The sequence below is a fragment of the Zingiber officinale genome, chromosome 4A (assembly GCF_018446385.1).
Source record: "Zingiber officinale cultivar Zhangliang chromosome 4A, Zo_v1.1, whole genome shotgun sequence".
In the NCBI taxonomy this organism is placed as follows: domain Eukaryota; kingdom Viridiplantae; phylum Streptophyta; class Magnoliopsida; order Zingiberales; family Zingiberaceae; genus Zingiber; species Zingiber officinale.
The window spans coordinates 56,813,527-56,835,853 of NC_055992.1; the positions used below are offsets into that span (position 1 = coordinate 56,813,527).

Sequence of the window (22,327 nt, forward strand, 5' to 3'; positions counted from 1 at the left end):
AGCTTCTGGCAACTTGTTACTTGCAAAATGGAAAAACATATTGTGCCTACCAGGTCTCAAAGGTAATGTAGTCTGGAAAATGATACAGAAAATTGCATGAATATTTTGTTTCAAGATGTTAATGGATGTAATGCGCTTTGCATGGATTCTATTGATCTTGGATGATAGTTCACTTAAATAATGTTAGCTGCATGCAGTGCTAATTATTTAGTAAACTATGTTAAGCTAGGTATCACTGCTCCTAGTAGATTCCCTGTACTATTATTCTCTAATAAACACCTCTTTTTGTTTCCTTCATTTGGTTTGTTTTTGCCTTCTATGCACTACAGATTGGTTAATTACATTCTCCTTTTGGAATTCTGGAATTTGATAAGTTTTGTTAAAATTTTCTCTTGCAGGTCGGGAAATTCGTGAGGCTTGAGTTTTTTTTATGCAAGAAGTGAGCTTTGTTAGGATGTAGCTTGCCTTGCTAATTTATAAATTAAAAGTCATATGGAGAACAACAAATGGAAAACATGTGATTTAATGTATATAGAGAGTAATGGAAAACATGTGTATTTTGATGAGTAACAACTCATTTTGTATATTTTTGTATATGTGGCTATAAGATGAATTATATATGGATGTTTATTTTGGATTTAATGTAGTAAGTATTTATTTTTGTATTGGTGGTTTGCTTATAGTAAAATAAGATTGGTTGTTTGGTATTAATGAACATTAAAGACAACAGTTAAAAATGTTGTAAAAACTAGGTAAACCACAACGAAATTTTTTTGTAAAAAGTGATAAAAGACAACGGTTTTATCCGTTGTAAAATATATTAAAACTATTGTTAAAAAAAACAAAACGTGTCAAATATTATCTACCACAACAGTTTATATCTGTTGTAAAAAATGTCTACCACAACGATTTATTTCCGTTGTTGAAATTATCTACCACAACGATTTTAAAACGTTGTCGTATCCTTCGTAGCCAAGTTTTGGGCATATAAACAACAACGGATAAAAACCGTTGTCAAATGTCTACAAAGACAACGGATTCAAAACCGTTGTTGTAGGGCAATACATTCTACAACACCCTCAGTTACAACGGTTGTTTGACCCTGCGACAACGGATAATATCCGTTGTAGTTTGCAGTTTTTGTACCCTCAGTTACAACGGTTGTTTGACCCTACGACAACGGATAATATCCGTTGTCGTTTGCAGTTTTTGTTGTAGTGGTCAGAGAGCCTTGCTAGGGATCCCTTCCCTGGTCTTTGGTCACTAACGTTCTGTCGGATCGTTTGATTGTGTACAGGATTGCAGGAAGGTTCCATTCTAAGCTAAAGAAGTCTTATGTCAGTCAACAAATCATCCACCAGAGCCAACGTTATCTCCCTAGCTTTCAGATAGAATCAGGCCTCATTTGGAGGAAAAATCCCTACAAATGTGTCGTAGTTGAGCATCAAACCACGGGTGTGATATAATAAAATGTTGCACCCCCCCCCCCCAATTTGGAGCCCATCATTTCAGAATCCCAACATCTCGTGGTTACACGTCCCATTTAGAGGAAAAATCTATACAAATGCACTATAATTAGGGATCGAACCATGAGTGTTTAAGTGACAAATTGATGCTCTTCCCCTCGACCATAGCCCTGGGGCATGAATATGATAATTAATGTGGCAACAATAAGATTCTTAATATCAGTAATCAGCATGTGAAATAAAATTTTAATATAGTTCATGTTTTCTCCTTATGGTATGCTTAATCATGCACAAAGGTAATTAAAAGAGATTAAGTAAGAAAACTTCACATAAATCAAAGGTCTAATCATACTTGTTGCTATGGAGCGTTGGTGACACGACGATAGCGACGCTGGCAGTAACGACGAGCTATAGTTATGACGATTAAGATGGGGCCCAAAACTCTCTGTTACTCAAATCACTATCAGAAGGTGGCTAGGCCTGCCTAAAGGAGGGATGGGGAAAGAGGTGGCAGTAATAGCATTGTGGGAGGTGAAACCGATGGTAGCCATAGCAACATAAGGAGGGACGACGACGAGGCAACAATGGTAACGACTACAACAAAAGATTTGTGGGTGAGAAAAAGTGGTTGGGAAAACATTAGGGTTAGGGAGGATTAAAAAGAAGAAGAAAAGGTCATGGCATAGGAGTAGACCTTACTATTGTTCAGAATCAATGGTTTGCAACAACCGGTTCGATGATTCCTGACAGGTTGACCCTTAACCTTAACTGCTTAAGATGATTATAGTTTACGGTTCAAAATTATTAGTTCACGATTTGCCATAGTTCAAAATTATGACATTAAAAAATTTAAAATTTATTTTGAAAAGGACTTACACTCTTAAGGTATAGGGGAATAAAAACTCACATAGTTCTTTTATAATTTTTTATCCTTTTACATTAAGAAATGACATTGTTACTCAATTTCATTTCTCGTTCTCGTTATATTTATTTCTTTGGTATCAAAATCTTCGACTTCGTTATCTGAAAGTTACATTCCTTAGTTTCTTTTCTTAACTCTGGTCTAATTATCGAGTAATACTTGGACTTCCAATGAATCAAGAGACAAAGTTGATTGTTGTTCATCTAATATGCTGTCATTGACACTAAATGTATGCTCCACATCAACAATTGATATTAGACAAACTAAAATTTATTCGGCGATCGATCACAAAGAGGATGGGAAAATTTTAAACCTTCTATAACCACCACTTTAGGATATTAAAATTTTCTCTATCTGCCAAAAGAAATTATAAAATAATTCTCAAATTTCAATGTGAAACTTGAGGATCCTCGTTGATTTGTCATCCGTTCTTTTAATAAAAGTTATGTTTTTATAAGTTTTAAATTAATACTAGTAGTTTGTTGTATTTTAAAAATATTAATTTGTATTCCATATTTTATGTAATATTAATTATAAATATAATATTAAAATAGAATTAAAACATCATAAGGACATCCATAGTCGTAAACCTCTTGAGGAGATTTATATTCCACCACATCATTGCCATATCAAAAGTTAAAAACCACACTCATTTTAAAAACCTCTTTCCACTATCATAAACCTCTCCAATGACTTTTTATAACCCCACTATCAATATAGTTATTTTTATTTTTCACATATCTGTATTTATAATTTCATTTACTCTATATATAATAATAATTAATATTTTAATTTGATTTATAATTTTATTAGTATTTTAAAATTTTTACATTTATTTATGTAAAAACAATAATTTGATAAAAATAAATAAAAAAAATTTATTGATCACGTAATAAAGGGAAATGGTGCAAGATTAAGAGTTTCATGATGTATTACAAAATATTGTATAAAATAAAACATTAGATAATTAAGTGCTTCAAAATTAATAAATTACTCTTTATTCCCATAGTGTGTCCATATGTGCTCAACTAAGTCGGCTCGAAGCTGATGATGCACTTGATTATCACGTAGCTCGTAATTTTTCCTTATGTACTCTCGGAATTCTTCTGTCGAACCTTGATTTCTCTGTGCAGGAGGATCATTACTATCTTCATCTGACCAATTTCTTACTGCATCCCCTCGTCCTCAACTATCATGTTATGCAAAATTATACACGTAAGCATGATATCCTTCAAGTTACTCTTGTACCAAAATCGACAAGGACCTTTGACTATTGCCCAACGAGATTGGAGCACCCCAAATGCCTGCTCGACATCTTTTCTTGCAGCCTCCTGTCTTTCCTTGAACTTCTTTCTCTTGGGATCCTGGGGGTAGGGAAAGCTCTTGACGAAAGTAGCCCATTGCGGATAGATCCCGTCTGTTAGATAATATCCTTTTGTATATTGTGTGTCATTTATTATAAAATTAACCTCTGGTGCATTTCCTTATAATATATTATTGAATAAAGGTGATTCGTTAAGCATGTTGATATCATTTCGCGATCCTGCGACCCCAAAAAAAGCATGTCATATCAAGTTTGCCGATGCAACTGCTTCAAGAACAATTGTTGGGACTCCATGATCGCCTCGAGTAAACTGACCTTTCCAAGCAACCGGACAATTTTTCCATTCCCAATGCATACAATCAAGGCTACCTAACATACCAGGGAAACCGTGTCTCTATTCATGCATTTCGAGCAAACGTTGAATGTCAGTAGCATTGGGTCTTCTCAAGTATCGTGCCCTAAATACGTTAATTACACATCGGCAAAAGTTGAACAAGCATTCGATGGAAGTTTTTTCAGCAACTCGTAGGTACTCATCATAATGGTCGGCAGGGGCTCCATACGGCAATTGACGGAATAACAGCTGTACATTTTTGAAGTGGCGATAAACCTTTTTTGTCAGTTGCATCGACCCTCAACTGGAAATATTCGGAATGATTTTGCAAAGCTTCGACTATGTGAAGGAATAACTCTCTTCGCATGCGGAATCGCCGCCGGAATACTTCACTATGAAATATCGGTGCATCAGTGAAGTAATCATCAACAAGACGAGCATGTCCGGCTTCACGATCTCGATCCAAATACCTTCTTTTATGTCTTCCGTTGAAAGTACTTTGAGCTAACTCAAGTAGCATTTGTTGTTGTTCAAGTATCAACAGCATCATTTCCTGATCCGTATCGTCCATCAACTCTTCTTCAAAGAGTTCATTGATCCTATTGCTGTTGAAGTGATTTGGATCTTCAGACATATTGTAACAGAGAATGAAAAAAAAATGAAGGCAATAAAATTATTAGAGAGAAATGAGTACAATTGATAATAAAAATGAGGGGTTGAAGTTTGTATTTAAAGGGGAAAAAATATAACGGCTATATAAAATACTAATTATTATTTTACTAGTCATTTGAAAACAACGACTATATAATTAATTCCATGGGCCATGCAATAATAAATAATTTAAAAGTCAATTGAATGAAAACTAAATTACATAATTTGATAAAATAACATTACATAAGATAATACAATTAAAAAATAACATACAAAATAAAAATATAAGTCTACACCATACCCCATTTCTTTTTAATCATTTGACAAGCATGACTATGTATACGAAGCTGCTCCTCCGTCATTCCTACGATATCTTTCATAAGAATTTTATACTCACGTTGGAAGGCTTCCGATTTCTTATTTTCATTAGCAGTATCCAAAGTCTCTAACTTTCGTTGATTGTACTCTGTAAATTTTTCCAATGTTTTCTCCATCTTTTCTTTAAGATCTTCGAATATTGTAGATTTGGTTTTACCCTTCCTCTTAGATTCCTTTTGGCCATTTGGACGAGTGTGGACTTCGTAGTCTTCCACATCAATACTCGTACTTGGATTAGAAGATGATGTGTATGCTCTTGATTCAGATGTCCTTACCTTTTTTCCATAACGATTGTCACTTGATTGTGGAGCATACTTTTCGTATTCTCTAAGAATTCTCCACACATGTTCGTAAAGACTTGTTCTTTTTATTACTCATCCACTCTTCGTGTGCCTTTATTAGTATGTCATAGTCACTCCAACCGCTTGCACGATTACTATGCCACTTATTATAGATTCCACTAAACTCGCTCACCAACCTTTGGAAGTTAAAGAAATATGACTTTACCTGCTTCAATTGTCTCTCCACAGTACTAGCAGGCCGATGTCCGTTGTTCTCCTCTGTGATACGTTTCCAGAAAGCTTCCTCCTTCAATGCATTGCCAATCATTGGATCGGTGCTTACAGAGATCCATGACCTTGCAAGCACCTTGTCCTCTTCTAGTGACCAAGTTATCTTCTTCTTCTTCGCATCATCGTCATAATCTGTCTCTGTATCCTTATCGATGGTAATGTTTTCTAGCCCAAAAGGCGATGAATGTGGCGGAAACAAAGACTCTGGTACAGAAGACATTGCAGGATCCTTGTCGCTGCCGACCTTTCTTGATTCGTCTAAAGGGAATGTGGCTGCATTTGGAGGATGAAATCCATAAGGAGAGGGCGGCATGAAAAATTGATTGTCCATCATCGAAATATATTCATGAGGATACATATAAAATTGAGCTCGAGGGACATTTTGAGGACGTTGTGTACGTATGGAGTATTTGAGAAATTTTGAACGTACTGCGAAGGACGAACAGTGGAATTTTGAAAAGACGATCTTCCTTCAATATTTGAAGAATTCAAATAATTCATAAAAGAGTTATTGTAATTTTCATCCATTTTAGATAAAAATTACGATGATAGTATCAAAATAAAAACAGAGGTGGATTACTACTGTTGATGGAAAAAAAATGAAACATTGCAAGCTAATTTATGGGTAAAAAAATAGTCGTTATTTCAAAAATAGACGTTGTAAAAAATTAATTAAAAAAATAATTAGAAGATAAGTGCTGCCTCTAACCCCGCAAGGGGCATTGCCCCGCGATTGTACCCGAAAATCGCTAAACGGGACCACCGGGAAGTTGTAACTCATAAAATTGTAAAAAAATAAAAATAGTAATAAAATTATAGAAATTTATGGAAATTACATAATTTAGAATTATGTATAATTTTGTGATGGTCATGGCCCAAAGAACCCAATTTGATTGGAAATATGTGTTATAATTCATAATATGGCATGCGTGTCATTTTTTGTGTGATTGTGTGTGTTGTATTTGATACGCGACCTGCGCGTCGTGCCTTTTTAATTTAATTCTTGTTGTAAATAGATTTTAGACTCGAATGTAACTCGAGTTTCAAATTTGTAATGTACAAAAATGAAGCGGTGGAAGGTCCACTCGAAACGGAGTTACGAGGAGGTGCGAGCAACACATGGCGGTCAAAGGGAGGAGCTTGAAGAAGCTGTTGACCCTAGGTTGACCATCCGATCTTCTCATTGGCTTGATAAGATCGTAGTAGGGCCATGACCTAATCAAAATTTAATTAATTTCTTGTGTGTATGTGATGCATGCTAGAGTAGAGTAATTAATTAGTGCCTTAACGATTAGATTAGATCTTAATCGCGTATATGATACATCTTAATGATTAGATTAGATCTTAATCGCGTATATGATACACATTAACGATTATATTAGATCTTAATCGCGTCAACTCGAAATGCCTACCACGTTTTGATACCCATCACTACCTCGATCACATGTTGTTGTTGAATCTGCCAAAGCAGAGCAACACATATTATCTCGGTAGGGTGCGGAGGGACAATCTTGGTCCCACCTATCAAAGCTTGGGTGAGTACAAACTCAATTAGATTGAGTAAAACTAATTAACTCAATTGGATCGGGTTTAATTATAGACATTTTTCAATGGTTGGAAGATAGGTCAAAATCACATTTATATTAACTCTTGGGTGATTTAGCCAAAGCTAACTCAAGCTTTAATATACATGCGGATCTTGATCCTATAAACAAGAGTTGCATAGAGATGTAATTGGTAATTAGTTACCTACCGATTATACTAAGTCTTGAGTGATTTAACCAAAGCTAACTCAAGGTGCAGTATGATGTGGATCTTGTCCCGCAAGAATTATAGCTAGTTGGTTAGAATCTAGTGAGTGTGGTTTGACCATATCCATGACTCGATTCTACAAAAGTTCTATAATTCAGTGGGAGCATCGTTTAATTAAAGGCCTAATTAAATGATTAGTGGAATATGATATTTATTTTCTGCATTTTTCTATTGTAGATTTCCATGTCGACAAACATGAACACCTTCTGTCTGCGTTCTGTCCTTGATAAGGACAAGCTCAATGGAGCTAATTTCCTAGACTGGTACAGGAATCTGAGAATCGTTCTCACACAAGAACGAAAACTGTACATCCTGGAGCAGCCCATTCCTGAGGCACCACCTGCTACTGCCATGCGAGTTGACCAAGATGCTTACAAGAAGCATCAAGATGACACATTAGATGTGTCATGCCTCATGCTCGCAACCATGAACTCTGAGCTTCAGAAGCAACACGAGTTGATGGGTGCTTATGATATGGTTGAACATCTTCATCAACTATATCAAGGACAAGCGAGGCACGAGAGATTCGAGATCTCCAAGGCACTGTTTCAGTGCAAGATGCAAGATGGGACTCCCGTAGGACCCTATGTGCTCAAGATGATTGGGTACATAGAAACCTACAGAGGTTGGGATTCCCACTTGGCCAAGAGCTGGCCACTGACTTGGTCTTGCAATCCTTGCCAGAGAGCTACAGTCAATTCGTCATGAACTACAACATGAAAGAAATTGATAAACCCCTGGCCGAGCTGCTGAGCATGTTAAGAACTGCTGAGCTCAACCTTAAAAAGGTAAATCCCAACTCCATTTTGAGCCCTAGAGCCAATCATATGATGATTATTGTATGGACTCGATATATCATATTCCTATATGTTTATAAAGGCATTTCTTTTATGATTATTATACTTACTTGTATTGGTGCCAAATAACTAAGTATAATAGCATCCTTAAGTAGAAGGTTCTTATATATATCAATCGATTGGTTGAATCGATAGTGAGATGATATAGAGAACACTACTCTTAATCATTCCTAGTCAAGTATTAACATTCAGGGACAATGTTAATGTGACGAGACTAGCATGTAGGTCAACTCGATGACTTGATCTCACAAGTCATGGATATAGAGATATCAAGTTGACACATGGGTATGCATTGGAGAATGTATATTGAATGACCTGCCATGAGAAAGTATCATGGATCATTATATAAGTGTTATATACATTCTCATGTGACTATTAGTATGACTATTAGTCCTTGGACCTGAAGTCACCATGGTTCCCTACATAAAGAGTTGCATACTTTGGCTTCATCAAACGTCACCCGTAACTGGGTGGACTATAAAGGCGATTACTGGGTATGTAACAAATTATGTGGAGGGATGTGAGTGATGTAGATGGGATCTATCCCTCCTATATGATGGGAGCGACATCATTATTCTTGATAGAGTGAGACCACTAAGTGCATGGCCATGCCCAAATGAGTCAATATGAGATATTGAGCTCATTTGATTAGAGTGAGTCTACTTGGAGTTCAAGATTTAGATTGATTAGAGGATGACACGTTCTATGCCTCAAATTTATCAATCTAGATGTCAAGGATAGAATGATATTATCATATATTGTGAAGGGTCACAATTAGTAGTCACAAGGTGGTGTTGGATCTCAACATTTTTGTAACTTGGGTAGTAATGATGTGTTGCTAGATACCACTCATTACTTATGCTTCTAAATGGGTTTATGAGCATTGCCAACGTTACAAGAACCTATAGGGTCACACACAAAGGGCAATTAGATGGAGAATAGGTTCATATGATGAACCAAGAGAATTAGGTTCATATGATGAACCAAATTAGATTAAGAGTAATCCAAATTATACTAATTGAGTTGGGCTCAATTTGATTCATGTATTGAATGAGTCTAATTTAGATTATGACTCATTGAATCAATTTAATTTAATGGATAGAGGTTCACTAAATTAAATTGACTTGAACCAAAGGTTGAATTTGATCAACCATGGGAGAATTTAAGTAAAGTTTGACTTGACATGAGAGGGAAGATGAAGAGTCAAGTTTGACTTAACTTTGACTTGACCAAATGTCATGTCATTGTGACTTGGCATAGGGCCAACCAATGATGGTGTTACACATCATCAAAGCCACATCATTTGGTCAAGATTGACTTGACCAAATGCCACCTCATGAGGGAGACCAAGAGCCATGACTCTTGGTATCCCATGGAGGTTTATAACCTCTCCATGAAGTGGTCGGCCACTTGATTGCAAGTGAATGCGATTGTGTGCTCATTCACTCCTTCTTCGTCCTCATCTCTTCCTCTCTACTCTCCCTCTTCCTCCATTGCCGTGAGCCACAAAGAGTGCTAGCACACTCTAGTGTGTTTTCTCCATCTCGTTGTTCGTGTGGATACATATAGAGGAGTGTTCACTTGACACTCTCGAGATCCGACAACCTTGGACGAGTAGGATAAGCGAAGGGCTTTGCATCAAAGGTATAAAATCTCTACCATGTAGATCTAAAGTAGATCTAGAATAGAAACAAGTACATGAATTTATTTTAATCTTCGTACGGATCTGGTGGCAAGACTTCGGGGTTTCCGCAACGCAAAAAGTGGTTTTTGCAGCCTGAAAGTCCCAACAGCCAAAACTCTTCATCCTAAAGTGAAGTGCTTGGCCAAAACTTGCAAGAAGGAAGAAAAAGGGTTTGGGTGGTTCTCATCTCGGTAGATTGTTACCCACACAACGTCCAAGATAAGCAGAGGAATACGGTAGAAGATCAAGAGGTCATTGCATACAAAGAAAGGTATAACTAGTAATTATTTTCCGCATCATACTAGTTTTCCTTTATATAAATTCCAAACACAAGAGGCTAGAGATTCTAGATTTTTGGATTAGATATTCAAAGTTGTGTTTCTTTTGTTTTGTTTTTTGAATTTGTGATTCGATTGTTCCTATTTGTTAAACCTAGAGTTATATAAGGAAATTAAATATTAGATTTCTTTAAAAGGCTTTATCTCGGCGGTGGTGGATGATCCCATACCCAAGAAGGACTAGTGCCTTGCCATGCAGTTCTGGAAGCCAATTTTAGAAATTAATATTTAATTAAATTTATAACATAGGTGGATTTGGATCAATAATGTTAAGCATCGTTTGCGATCCAAGTCTAAACCATTAAGAACAGATAAGTTAAATTTGGAATCAATAATGTTAAGTTCCGTTTGCGATTCAGAATTTAATTTTTAAAGAACACAATAGGTTTTTAGGAAAGGTTCAAGACTTGTACAAATTTTTATACAGTGGAACCGGTACGATCTTCCTAGGACCAACCAACAAAGAAGACATCCAAAAATAATGGCCAATTAGACCATAACAAGTCTAAAATAATAATTTATACAAAACTCTTCAATTAAGAGAAAGTTGGTGAAACGTTAAGGCTACAATAGAGCAGAGGCTACAATAGCTGGGGAAAGAAATCCGGGGGACGATTTATCACTATTCTCCTTATATCAAGAAAGTTAGAAGGAGGGTCAGCTACCAATAACTTCAGTTCTTTCAGTTGTTCCACCACCTCTTTTATCATGAATTTGATAGAATTTATGAAAAAGTTGGTGATTGGGGTAATGAAATCGGAGGATTGAAGATAGGCCTTTCTGCGCTCCTCAAAACGGGCGTCTTCATTGGCTTTGTAGTTTGCTAGTTCTTCTTGAGCAGTCTTAAGGGCAGTTTCTTTGAGGTTCAGAGCAGATAATTGACTAGCCAATTCTGTGGCATGTGCATCCCGCACTGATTGTAATTGAGAAGACAGGCGAGAAATCTCCAATGTCCATTCTTCTAATTTGGAGGATAGATCAATACCTCGAGCATTGGCTGATTGAAGCTGGGATTGAAGACTTTCCAGGTCGGTTTTGTATTGGTGTGACTACTCGGTCTCTGTCCTAAGCAACTGGATTGTTTCCTCCAATTGGGAGGACATACTCTTTAACTTCTCATCCACCTGATCAGGAGATAACTTAGAAACCCATTTTTTCATAGCTTCATTCTCTTGAATCAGAGTGTGCATCAGATGGGACATACTCAAATTATATATCCAGTGTTGCACAACACAGAGCATTAAAGAGATGTGGGGTAAAAATAAAATTGTGAAGGAAAATAGAGACACCTTCGTCTCCTCCAGGGAAAAATTATCAGCCACTTCAGAATACCCGAGGCTTTCGATCATGTGGCGTACTTCCTCCCTAGCTGTAGTAAGAGACCCTCCCAAGAGTATGGGTTGAGTATCAGCAATAGAGGAAGTAGAGGACAAAGAAGTTTGAAGCGAAGGAGGATAGTAAATGATATAAGGCACGTTGTGAGGAGGCAGATGCATATGATCGGGAAAGGTCATAAAGAAGGGGGGTGAAGAACTGCCACTAGGATTATGTGGAGTGGTAGATGCAGAAGGAACAATGGATGGATAAAGAGCTGAGAGAGGGAGATCAAGAGAAGAAGGAACAACGTCTGAAGTAGGAAAATCCACATGAGCAGATTTCTACTTCGGAGCTGGAGCAAGAGTCAGTTTACGTTTTTTCTTAACAGGGATCGCCTCAGGGGATTGCTCCACAGCCGGTAGAGGGATAGGCTCATCCATGGAAGGAGGATCAACGAAAGCTCCTTCTAAAGCCACATCTTGGGAACTAGAAATGCCATTCGTGCCAGTAGGAGCTGTTGACGAAGACGGCTGACCCAAGGCAGCAAGAAGTTCTTGCTCCTTAGCAACAATCAGTTCCTCTGATAGACACAATTGATCATCAATTGTAGCAGCGTACAGAGAGTCCACTACAGAAAAGGAAAAGTGTCTTAGTTAGTAAAAAGGGGATTGAAATAGATGAATGGGTGCTTACCAAGGGAATCGTGAAGCTCTATACTAACAGGACTTAACCCGAAGAGATAGAGGAGGTCATCATGAATCCACTTGTGAATGAATAAGCGAAAGCCCGATAGCTTGCCAAAGTAAGTAGCAAAGGAGGGGTGTCTATGTAATTCCTTTACGTCAGGGAGAGCGGGTAAAGATGATTTCCACGAAGAAGAGCAAGGGATAAGTCCTGGAAGTTCTACAAAGAAGAAACAGGATTTCCATCCCTTGATGGAAGAGGGCATCTTCTCAAAGAAGGTCATTTTAAGCCTTGATTGAAAAAGGAAGACACCAAGATCGGATTTCTTAGGATATGAAAATATGAAGAAATTTTGAGGGGTCAGAGGGATGTCGTGAATACGAAAAAACATGTACAAACCACAGATATAACGAAAAGCATTGGGGGGCAAATTGTTGTAATGGAATGTCGAAATACTAGCTAATTAAGTTCTATCAAAAAAGGGGGAATAGGAAAACACATGCCTGCCACTAGTTGGTCTCTGAAGAAGGCAACACAATTCTTAGGACGAAGGTGTGGACAGGCGTTAGCATCAGGAATGACAATACGTTAGGTCTTGGGGATCTCATACAAAGAACGAAGAGTAGACCTATCCGATTTGTGAAAGACATATCGAATCTGAACATACCAAACCAAAAAGGACTCTTCAGCCATAGAGCAATACAAGGAAAACGACTTACTCAGATTTGGAGAAGGAGGAGCAACGCAGAGAGACAGGAAAGGGAGGGAGACCAGTTGAGAATACAAAAAACCCAGATAGCACTGTCAGCAAAAAGCGTAGGGAAGAAGACGAAGAAGCGAAGAGTTTAGGGTTTTTTGAAAGTATTAAGGGATAAGAACTGCCATTGGATGTGAAAAGTGTTCATCAAAGGGGTCGTGGATATCATATAGAAAAGACGCGATAGGGCGATACTGCCGGAACGTGCGGCTTATTACGATGAGAAAGAGAAGTCAGCCTACACGTGCCAGGAAACCACAATTAAGCATTTATGTTAGGCGTAGCTAGCTAAATCATACTCATATCAACGCTGTCGTGTCGCACATTATTGATCTTCTCTTACCATTGAAGGGCCAATCAGCGAGCAGAAGGTATCGAAAAGGCATTTAAATTCCTAGGTGTAATAAATGAAGGGGATTACTACTCAGTTACAATATGGGAAAGAATCAAAATACCTGGATAATTCTTAGGCCCGCCCGATTTCTTAAACAGGACAGATATCAAAGGATCATTTAGTTTCATATAAGAAAATTACCCCTTTTTTCATTCTAGGTATAACCAAGCACATCACATTGCACATCCATCTTAAACATCATGCTTTAGCATTATCAACGATAATTTTACAAACATAGTTATGAGACCATCATAAGTATATCAACCCCACTTGAGTTGTTCACGACCAAGCAGGGGGAGAGGGAATATTTTGCCTGGTACTGACCATCTATAGATGTCATACCGAAGGATGATGAAGAGGAGAATGACAACTTGGCTACATAGGAGAAAGTTGTCCTATTCTTCAGACGATCAGGGCGGCTTATCCCCTTAAATATGTGACTGAAGGGTCCACCTTCAGTGTAAGTTGATCTAACTCAGCTTGCAGAATATCCACCCTAGCTTGAAGTCGATCTAACTCTTGTTGTTGCTATGATATTAGCAAATTATCTGCATGAATCTTTTTGGTTAGGACAGCTATCTCCGAAGCATGATGAGCCTTCAAATCATTTAACTCTTTAGTCTTGTGTTCTAGATCCCGTGGAACTTTGTCCCTTGAAGAAGTCTCGGAATGAACTTGAGACAGGGGCACCGATGGTAACATCTCTAGTTCCCGGTGCGGGGAACGATATCGGTCTAGAGCCTGCGATGCTGCATCCAGAGTTTTTCCTCTCTCCCACAACAATTGATCCCAGAAGGAAGGATCTTAGGCCATAAGTTTCTATAAGCCTATAGAAGAAAATGAAGCCAAGAGAAAGGAAGATGGGTGTGGAAGGAAGCAAGAGTGCAGCTCTATTTAACATGCCAAAAGGGGTCACAGGATCACTATAAAAGAAGTCATGGGGTCACTATAAAAGAAGTCACGGGATCATTGTAAAAGATGTCACAAGATCGCTGAAAAAGTTACTGCAAAGCTGCCATAGAAGGTAGTAGGAGATCAGAAATAAACTTAGGTCTAGTCAGTTGGCTACACCTCCTTCGACTAGACTTGAAGGGGAGGCTAGTGATATGGGTTGTGATAGGAGGACCTCTTTTTTGAGAGGAGAATGGGAGAAGTGGGGATAAGGGAGGCTAGAAAAGACAAGAGGAGAGGTCGTCCAGAAAAGTTTAGACCCGACAAAGGTGGGTCGCTCCATGCATGACAAACAGGGATAGGTCGGGTATGACAAACCGACCAAGAATGTAAAACCGGCCGAGCAGATAAAGTCGACCAAGCGTGTAAGATCGACCAGAAAAAAACCTACCCAGTAGATATGGTTGGCCGGATATAGAGGATCGATCCGATGTAAAGAAAGTCTAAACTTGGGTGGTCCAGGACATAGCAGGGTCGCTCAAATACATGAGTTTTGCAAGCAAAGACTGGTCGAGCATGGGTATTCACCTGGATACATATGACCAACCCCACATAGAGAGGCGGTCGAATGTAAAAGTTCCTGACTTTCTACATAATAGACAGAGATCGAATGAACGTAATATACCGATCAAACTTATAAGCCTGGCGGGTAAAGGTGGACCAGGTTCTATAGGGCGAACGAACACAGATACATTTGATCTTATGTAGCTCTTGACCTATGGCTGATGGAAGGAAGGGTCATCGGTTAAAGTTGCCTCTACAGACTCAATTGAATGATTTTAGTCAATGATGTAGGGTTGGACATGCTCAAAAGACCAGCCGAGCATATGAGTTTGGTAAACCAAGACCGATCGAGTATAAGAGATCGATCGAAAGTAGAAACACTTAGCATTAAGATATCTTAAAAGGCCTATATACACCCGACTGATTAGTCTTGGTTGATACGGTAGGGTCGGCCGAATAGACCGGTCGAGCGTAGAAGCGTTTAACAGCATACGATCGAACAGAGGAAGGGTTAAAGGGCAAAGGCATCTTCACACGTTTGAGCGATCAATCTCGGTCAACAGGCTATGATCGCCCAACTCTAATAAACAGGTCGAGTATGAAAAGTAAATCGAGCATAAAGGTCTTCAACCTTACATAGTTTTTTGGCATATTTATAATGAAGTCTTGGTCGGGTATAAGTAGCCAATCAAATATAGAACTAAAACTAGTATGGACAGAATATATTCCATATATGTGCCAAATAAGCTTATATGACTGACCAAGCATATGTAACAGGTGAATCATAATAATATACAATCATATGGCCACTTAATCAATTTGGTGGTAAATGTCTTCTAGAATTCTTCGTAGGTATGCTAAACGACAAAGAAGGTACATCTGGGGTAAGAAAAAGATTCCTTAAACTATTACTATTGCAGTTTTGGCTTACGTCATCTCTTAACAAACTTTAACAAGCCAGAGTCCACCTCAAGATTGTGAAGGTTAGATGAGGTGGAATAAAAAGGGGAATCCTTTCCACTGGCCAGGTACGCAAACATAGGCATTACATCCAATCAAACCCTAATTCTTCAGATAGTTTTCTTCTTCTTCGTCTACTTCTCGTCGGAGACTAACTTGAGTGTCGGAGGGCCTAGCCAGGGATTCCCACCTCGGTCTTAGGTCACTAACGCTTTGTCGGTTGGTCTCAGTGTGTGCAGAGAGACTAGATCATCTCATTCATCAGACTAAAGAGCTTCCGCTAATCCCCGCAACCATCTCGCCGGAGCTCTTTTCGGTAAGATATCATTTATACGATCCGCTTTGGTTTTCTTAGATCGATCATCCAGTTTTCAGGTGTTTGCGAGGTCCGCTGTGGTTTTCTCGGATCCTCTCTTATTCACCAGTATCAGAATCTATCATCATCTCTCGCCATCCAGTGCTCCATCTCGCAAGCTTTCAGACAGGATCAGTCATAAAACACATCCATCCATATAATTGGTGTGCTAGAGTTCCATATAATTGGTGTGCTAGAGTTTGTGAGATGTGTATACTTGTCTTTATTTATTTATATTTTTTTTAATCCATTACATGCATAGTTATGAATCATTCCTGTCCCTATAATTAGTGTCATACATAATTGATTTCATAGCAATTTAAACCTTGTAATCCGAAGCCTATTTTGACCATGAAGTTATCTAAGCATGTTTTGTTTCATGCATCCTAAACCAAAATCAGATTAATGTATACAAAAATGAAATCCTAAACATGGTTATGGTCCTAACATCTTAAACCGAACCTAGCATACACCATAGAGCAATTCAAAACATGGTTATGGTCATAACATCTTAAATCCAATCTAGTACATGAAATCTAATATTATCAAGGAGGAATATAATGGTAACTAACAAAACCCCAGTTCAATACACCTACCTAGGAACCTAACATTATAGTTTATAGGAACCAATAAATTCATAAGATGGGAAGAACATGCACAACCTTCCTAAAGCGAGATCATGATAGGTAACCATTATAATTTAGTGAGGGAACTACCCTCCTCCAAAAATCCAAAATACTCCATCTACGCAGACCTTTAAAAACATAAGAAGAGAATTTAAACTAGAGCATCTTACCTCAACCCATGGTACCCGAAGTCACAAACCATAGCAACTAACTAAAGCATTACAAGTTAGGGAACATGCCTTAAGTATTTAGCTCCTAAATCCTTGTCTTCTATTGAAGCTCTAGCACCGGTGGAGAAACAAAAAGGGGATAGGAAACATTCTTAGGGTCGGTGGCAACATCCCAAGTGAGGCTTTTGAGGGTAAGGTTTAAATAGAAGTGAGAGCTTAGGACCTTGTCTTCCTTCTTATATGCTAAGTCATTAATTGCATTAATTTTATACATATTTATATTCATATACTAATTTCATATTTACATATATCCATATATATATATATATATAGTATTAAGAAACTATAATATGAATTAAATATATTACCATATATATGTGATATATATATAGTTTCTAAATAATCATTAATTTGATATTGAATCAAATTATATATTTCCACATATATATATATATATACATATACATAATAATTAAATATTATAGTTTTCTAAATATACATGTTTCATTAAATTTATATTATATATATAATATTATTTATATTACTCATTAATTTGATATTGAATCAAATCTCCTATACATATCCATATATATATAATTTCACGTTGAAGATATATCCATATCTTCAACTAAAATCTCCTATATATATCTTATAATTTTCCTATTTCCATTATTTATACTATATACTTTATATTTCCTATATATATCCATGGTTACATAGATTTTTATATAAAAACTAAGTCGTCAATTTAATATAATTTTATATGGATATCCATATATATAATATAGATATATAATTTGATCCTGTCCGAACGCTGAGTAGACGGACGCTGGGGATGTGGCGCTCTCCGCTGTCTTCGACTGGCTGAACGAATCTCCGGCGAACCTGCAAGGGAGTCGAGCCGGGAAGGGGTTCCCAGTGACGACCCTCCGACGCTCAAGTCAGGCAAGAGGAAAACGATGAAGTGGCTCCAAAGATGAGAGATCGCATACCTCCGGCGAAGTCTGAGGGCTCTTATATAGAGCTGTGGGGAGGCTTATGCACACCTATCGAGGTGTACACGTGTCCTTTACCATACCTTAGTATGGGCTTACCAAAGGAGCATGCCTGACACCATACTGCTACAGTCCGAGCACCTCTCTGATGGGACAGCAGAACCTTCCGTCGTAGAATTCTGCGTATGGCTTGGTCGTCGAACATGCCTGTTGTCAGAAGATGTTCCCCAATGTCCCCTTGTCCTTGTCTCTTTTTTCCCAGAGCCGAGCGTCCATCCGCTCGGCAGGCATCGGTCCGACCGGGCGTAGGTGTCGGTCCGACCGGGAAGATTTCACTCCATCGCGTGCTCGGCTGAGACTGTTCCTTCATAGCATTGATGCTTTACGCCTCGGCCGAGCGTGCTACCCGCTCGGCCCGGCGACCCTGTTCACCATGAGCGTCGGAAACCCGACTCCCCGTCGGGTTGTCTTTGATTCCGCCCGGACCCGTTCGGCCGGTTGACCCGACCCTTCTCCAATCGGATGGACCTCATGCTGACCCTTTTGACTTCTGACCTTCACGTGTCATTGGCTCCCCACAAAGGGGTCCCCCGTCCTTACTGTCGGATCACTTGCCTCCCCTTCAAGTCTAGTCGAAGGAGGCGATTAGTCCGACTGACTGGACCGCCAGTCATGCCGAGCGGCATCTCTGTGAAACTATCCTCCGCTCGACCCCACGGGGGTAGCTATGACCTTAGTCAACGGCAACATTCCTCGGATCTCTTCGAAATTTGTGCCAATCTTCGACATTAAGGCCGGGCATACGCTCTGTGCCTCGTGAAGGCATTCATTAAAGGCACTCCAATGGCCGAATGCCACGTGGCGCTGCTGCCATCATCGTACGGCGGCTGCGTCGCGGGCGACGAGACCAAGGCAGTTTGAAATGGACGGCCCGATAGGGTCCTTGGTTTTTGCGACCTGCATTCGACGGCTAAGGCCGTTCGGGCCCAACCCTATAAAGCTTTCGCCTTCTTCCTCCACTGCATTTATGCTTTCGCGTGCATAGAAGTTTTCCCTGCCATTCCTGCTCCGGTGATCCTGCTGCTACTTCTTCCGGCAACCTCTTGCATTCTTCCTTCGATCTTCGTCTGCTTCCGTAAGGTCCTTCTGCGATCTTCTTTTCATTTCTTGTTTTTCCTCGTGCTCTCTTCTTCTCTTCGCGTTCTCGTCTCCTGGTTACGATTTGGTCCCCTCTCTTAAGCTTTTTGCCCTTTCGTCCATCTCTTGCTCCTTTTCCCGCTCGGCTTATGGCCAGCTCTTCTCAACCTCAAGACCCAGCCCTCGGCCCATGGTATACCACCATGGAGTCGCGCTTCGATTGGCGTGACGCCGATATTCTGATGGACAATTTTTACATCCCCTCTGACTTTGAACTTATCTTACCCTCCCCCTCCGCTCGGCCTCACAAACTGCCGCGCGGAGCTATCTGTGTTTTCCGTGACTAGTTCATAGCCGATCTGTGATTTCCACTCCATCCCTTTATCGTAGAAGTCTATAATTTTTTCGGCATTCCGCTCGGAAGCTTAGTCCCTAACATCTTCCGCCTTTTATGTGGCATTGTTGTCTTGTTCAGAATCCACAACATTCTCCTCCGACCGGAGGTCTTCTACTATTTTTATTATCCTAAACAGTCCAAGCTGGGTACTTACATGTTCCAGGCTCAGCCCAATTTAGTCTTCTTTAATAAACTGCCCTCTTCCAATAAACATTGGAAAGAGTACTACTTCTATCTTCGTCTTCCCGAACGGGCCTCCTTCCGAACCCAGCGACAGGTCGGACCGCCAACCTCCCCTGAGCAAAAGAGGTTCAAGACCCGACCGGACTATCTTCATGCTGCCAACATGCTAGCCGGTCTGAAGTTCAACATCAACAAATTCTTACCCGAAGGGGTGATGTACATATTTGGTCTGAGTCCGATCCGGACTCCCCTCCCGAGCAGCTTCGGTAAGAATTTTACTTGTGCATTCGCCTTGATTGCTAACTGATTTTCTCCTTTTTCCTTTGCAGCGGACATTGTCATGGAGTCCGTGATGGCCGGGATTTTGAAGAGGAAAGCGGCGGCACTTGAGGCCGCAGCTGCCAAGGAGATGGAGTTGCGTGGCATTGAGCCGGTCGGCTCACACGAAGGGGAGAGCGAGACCCACGAGGAGTCGGCCGCTCAAGCCTCTCCCCGGGATGTGGCAAGAGGCGCCACGCCCAGCAGGGGACCAATAGTTCAAGAGGAAGGCTCCGCTCAGGAGGAAGAGCGCCCTCTCCAACAAAAGAGGCGCCGAACGGAGACACCACTTCGATCGGCCACTTCCGCGGTCCAGCCGTCCGAATGGACCACCGCCGATTCTCGCGGCAAAGCCCTAGCGGTGGAGGCGATCTCGTCCGATCGGACCCCATCCCAACTGGATGCGTCCGCGGACCCCCTCGAGGCCATACCTGTCAGCACCCTTCTGCCGTCTCCCTGCCGAGTCCAATGCTCGACAATTTTGTCCCAGTTCTCTGCACCGGCCTCCAATCCTTCCCCAGCTTCCGCTTAGACGACTCCCGGTCGGCGCCGTACCATCAGGGTCTCCCTGCATCTCCCCACCGAAGAGTTGATGCCTGAGTCCGATCGGCCAACCGCGCCTGAGCACATGATCACCATGAAGGGGCCCCTAGCCGAGATGTGGGCCGACGCTCGGGCACGTGTCACGATGATTCCACTCGGCAATCTGGCCAATAGCCACATGCAGCAGGCCACTGGGGTAACTATGTTTTCTTTGGTCTTCTACGCGCTTTCTCCGTTCGGCTATTAATGATTTTATTTATGTCAGAGATGGGTAGAGGAGATCGCTGTCTCCAATCGTCTAGCCATGGTGGACGAAGAGTTAAAGAGGCTAAGGAGTTCGGGCGACGCCCCGCCCAGGGTCCTTCATACGCCGAGCTGCAGAAAGAGCTCAAGAAGACCCAAGATCTGTTGGCGGCTGAGCAAAAGAAGACGGCCGACCAGGCCCATACTCTGGTCGAACTCGAACGACAGGTCAAATCACTGGACTGGAAAATAAGCCTGGCAACCGATCGGAAGAAAACGGCCATCACCGACTTGGAGAAGAAAAACGTCGAGGCGCGGGGCCTGGAGCAACGGGTTAAGGAGCTGATGGATCAGCTGGCCGGCGAGAAGGCGGCTCGATCGGATGAGGTGACGAAGCTTGAGGCTGCCTTGAAAGAACACCAGGCTGCCGCCGATGCTTCCCGAGCGGCCCTCAAGGAATACCAGGAGGCTGAGCCAGGCCGGGTCGCCGCCTTGAGGATAAATTACATCCGTTCGATCGAATTCTCGGAGAAAGTTTGTGAACGGATGTACACTGCCTTTGAGCTTGCCCTCACCGCCACGACGGACTATCTGAAGTCCAAGGGTCAGCTCCCTGACTCCGCTAGCATCCCAGCCCAAGACTATGCGGCGCTCCTTAGCACCATCCCTAAGGACCTTTATGATTTTCTAGAATAGAAGTCTTTATGTAATTCGCCCGTTCGGCCACAAACTTCCCTTTTTGTAATTCGGCCGCTCGGCCTTGATTCCTCTGATTTCAATGAAAAATTTATCTGTGTTGTGCAACTTCGTTTTTACTTTGCATGCTTGTAGGTGATTGGTCGGGGCCTATGATACACAACTCGGCCAACTAGGCCTCCCGAGCAGGCATAGGTGGCATATGACTTGTCACTACTTTCCCTTGCCGCTCCTCTTCAAGCGTCTTTCGTTCCGGCCAAAGGGTTTATAGTCGCCGGTGCGACTCTCGATATTTAACGTCGGAGCTCGACGGACTTCTGGCTGGAGGGTTTATAGTCGCCAGTGCGACTCTCGATATTTAAAGTCGGAGCTCGACGGTCTTCCGGCCGGAGGATTTATAGTCGCCGGTGCGACTCTCGATATTTAACGTCGGAGCTCGACGGTCTTCCGGCCAGAGGGTTTATAGTCGTCGGTCCGACTCTTGATATTTAACGTCAGAGCTCGATGGTCTTCCGGCCGGAGGGTTTATAGTCGCCGGTCCGACTCTCGATATTTAACGTCGGAGCTCGACGGTCTTCCGGCCGAAGGGTTTATAGTCGCCGGTGTGACTCTCGATATTTAATGTCAGAGCTCGACGGTTTTCTGGCCAGAGGGTTTATAGTCACCGGTGCGACTCGATATTTAACGTCGAAGCTCGACGGTCTTTCGACTGGAGGGTTTATAGTCGCCGGTCCGACTCTCGATATTTAACGTCGGAGC

At 40.9% G+C, this 22,327-nt stretch overlaps 1 protein-coding gene and 1 pseudogene across 1 annotated transcript; both read right to left on the reverse strand.

Annotated features, from left to right (window-relative positions):
* Window positions 1–3,378: 3,378 nt before the first annotated feature.
* Window positions 3,379–4,518, reverse strand: LOC121972405 (annotated as a pseudogene).
* Window positions 4,519–4,987: 469 nt separating this feature from the next.
* Window positions 4,988–5,978, reverse strand: LOC121972406. Its single transcript, XM_042524078.1, has 2 exons — window positions 5,583–5,978; window positions 4,988–5,350 (listed from the first exon to the last, which is right to left on the reverse strand). The coding sequence occupies exons 1-2, from the start codon at window positions 5,976–5,978 to the stop codon at window positions 4,988–4,990; spliced, it is 759 nt and encodes a 252-aa protein (XP_042380012.1).
* Window positions 5,979–22,327: the final 16,349 nt, after the last annotated feature.

What these genes read in the sequence shown, in the direction of transcription:
- LOC121972406 (XM_042524078.1), bottom strand. Translation starts at nt 5,978, where the DNA reads ATGGACAATCAATTTTTCATGCCGCCCTCTCCTTATGGATTTCATCCT. An exon ending in TGGAGAGACAATTGAAGCAG is followed by an intron (nt 5,351 to 5,582) that starts GTAAAGTCATAT and finishes TATGGAAAAAAG; the next exon opens with GTAAGGACATCTGAATCAAG.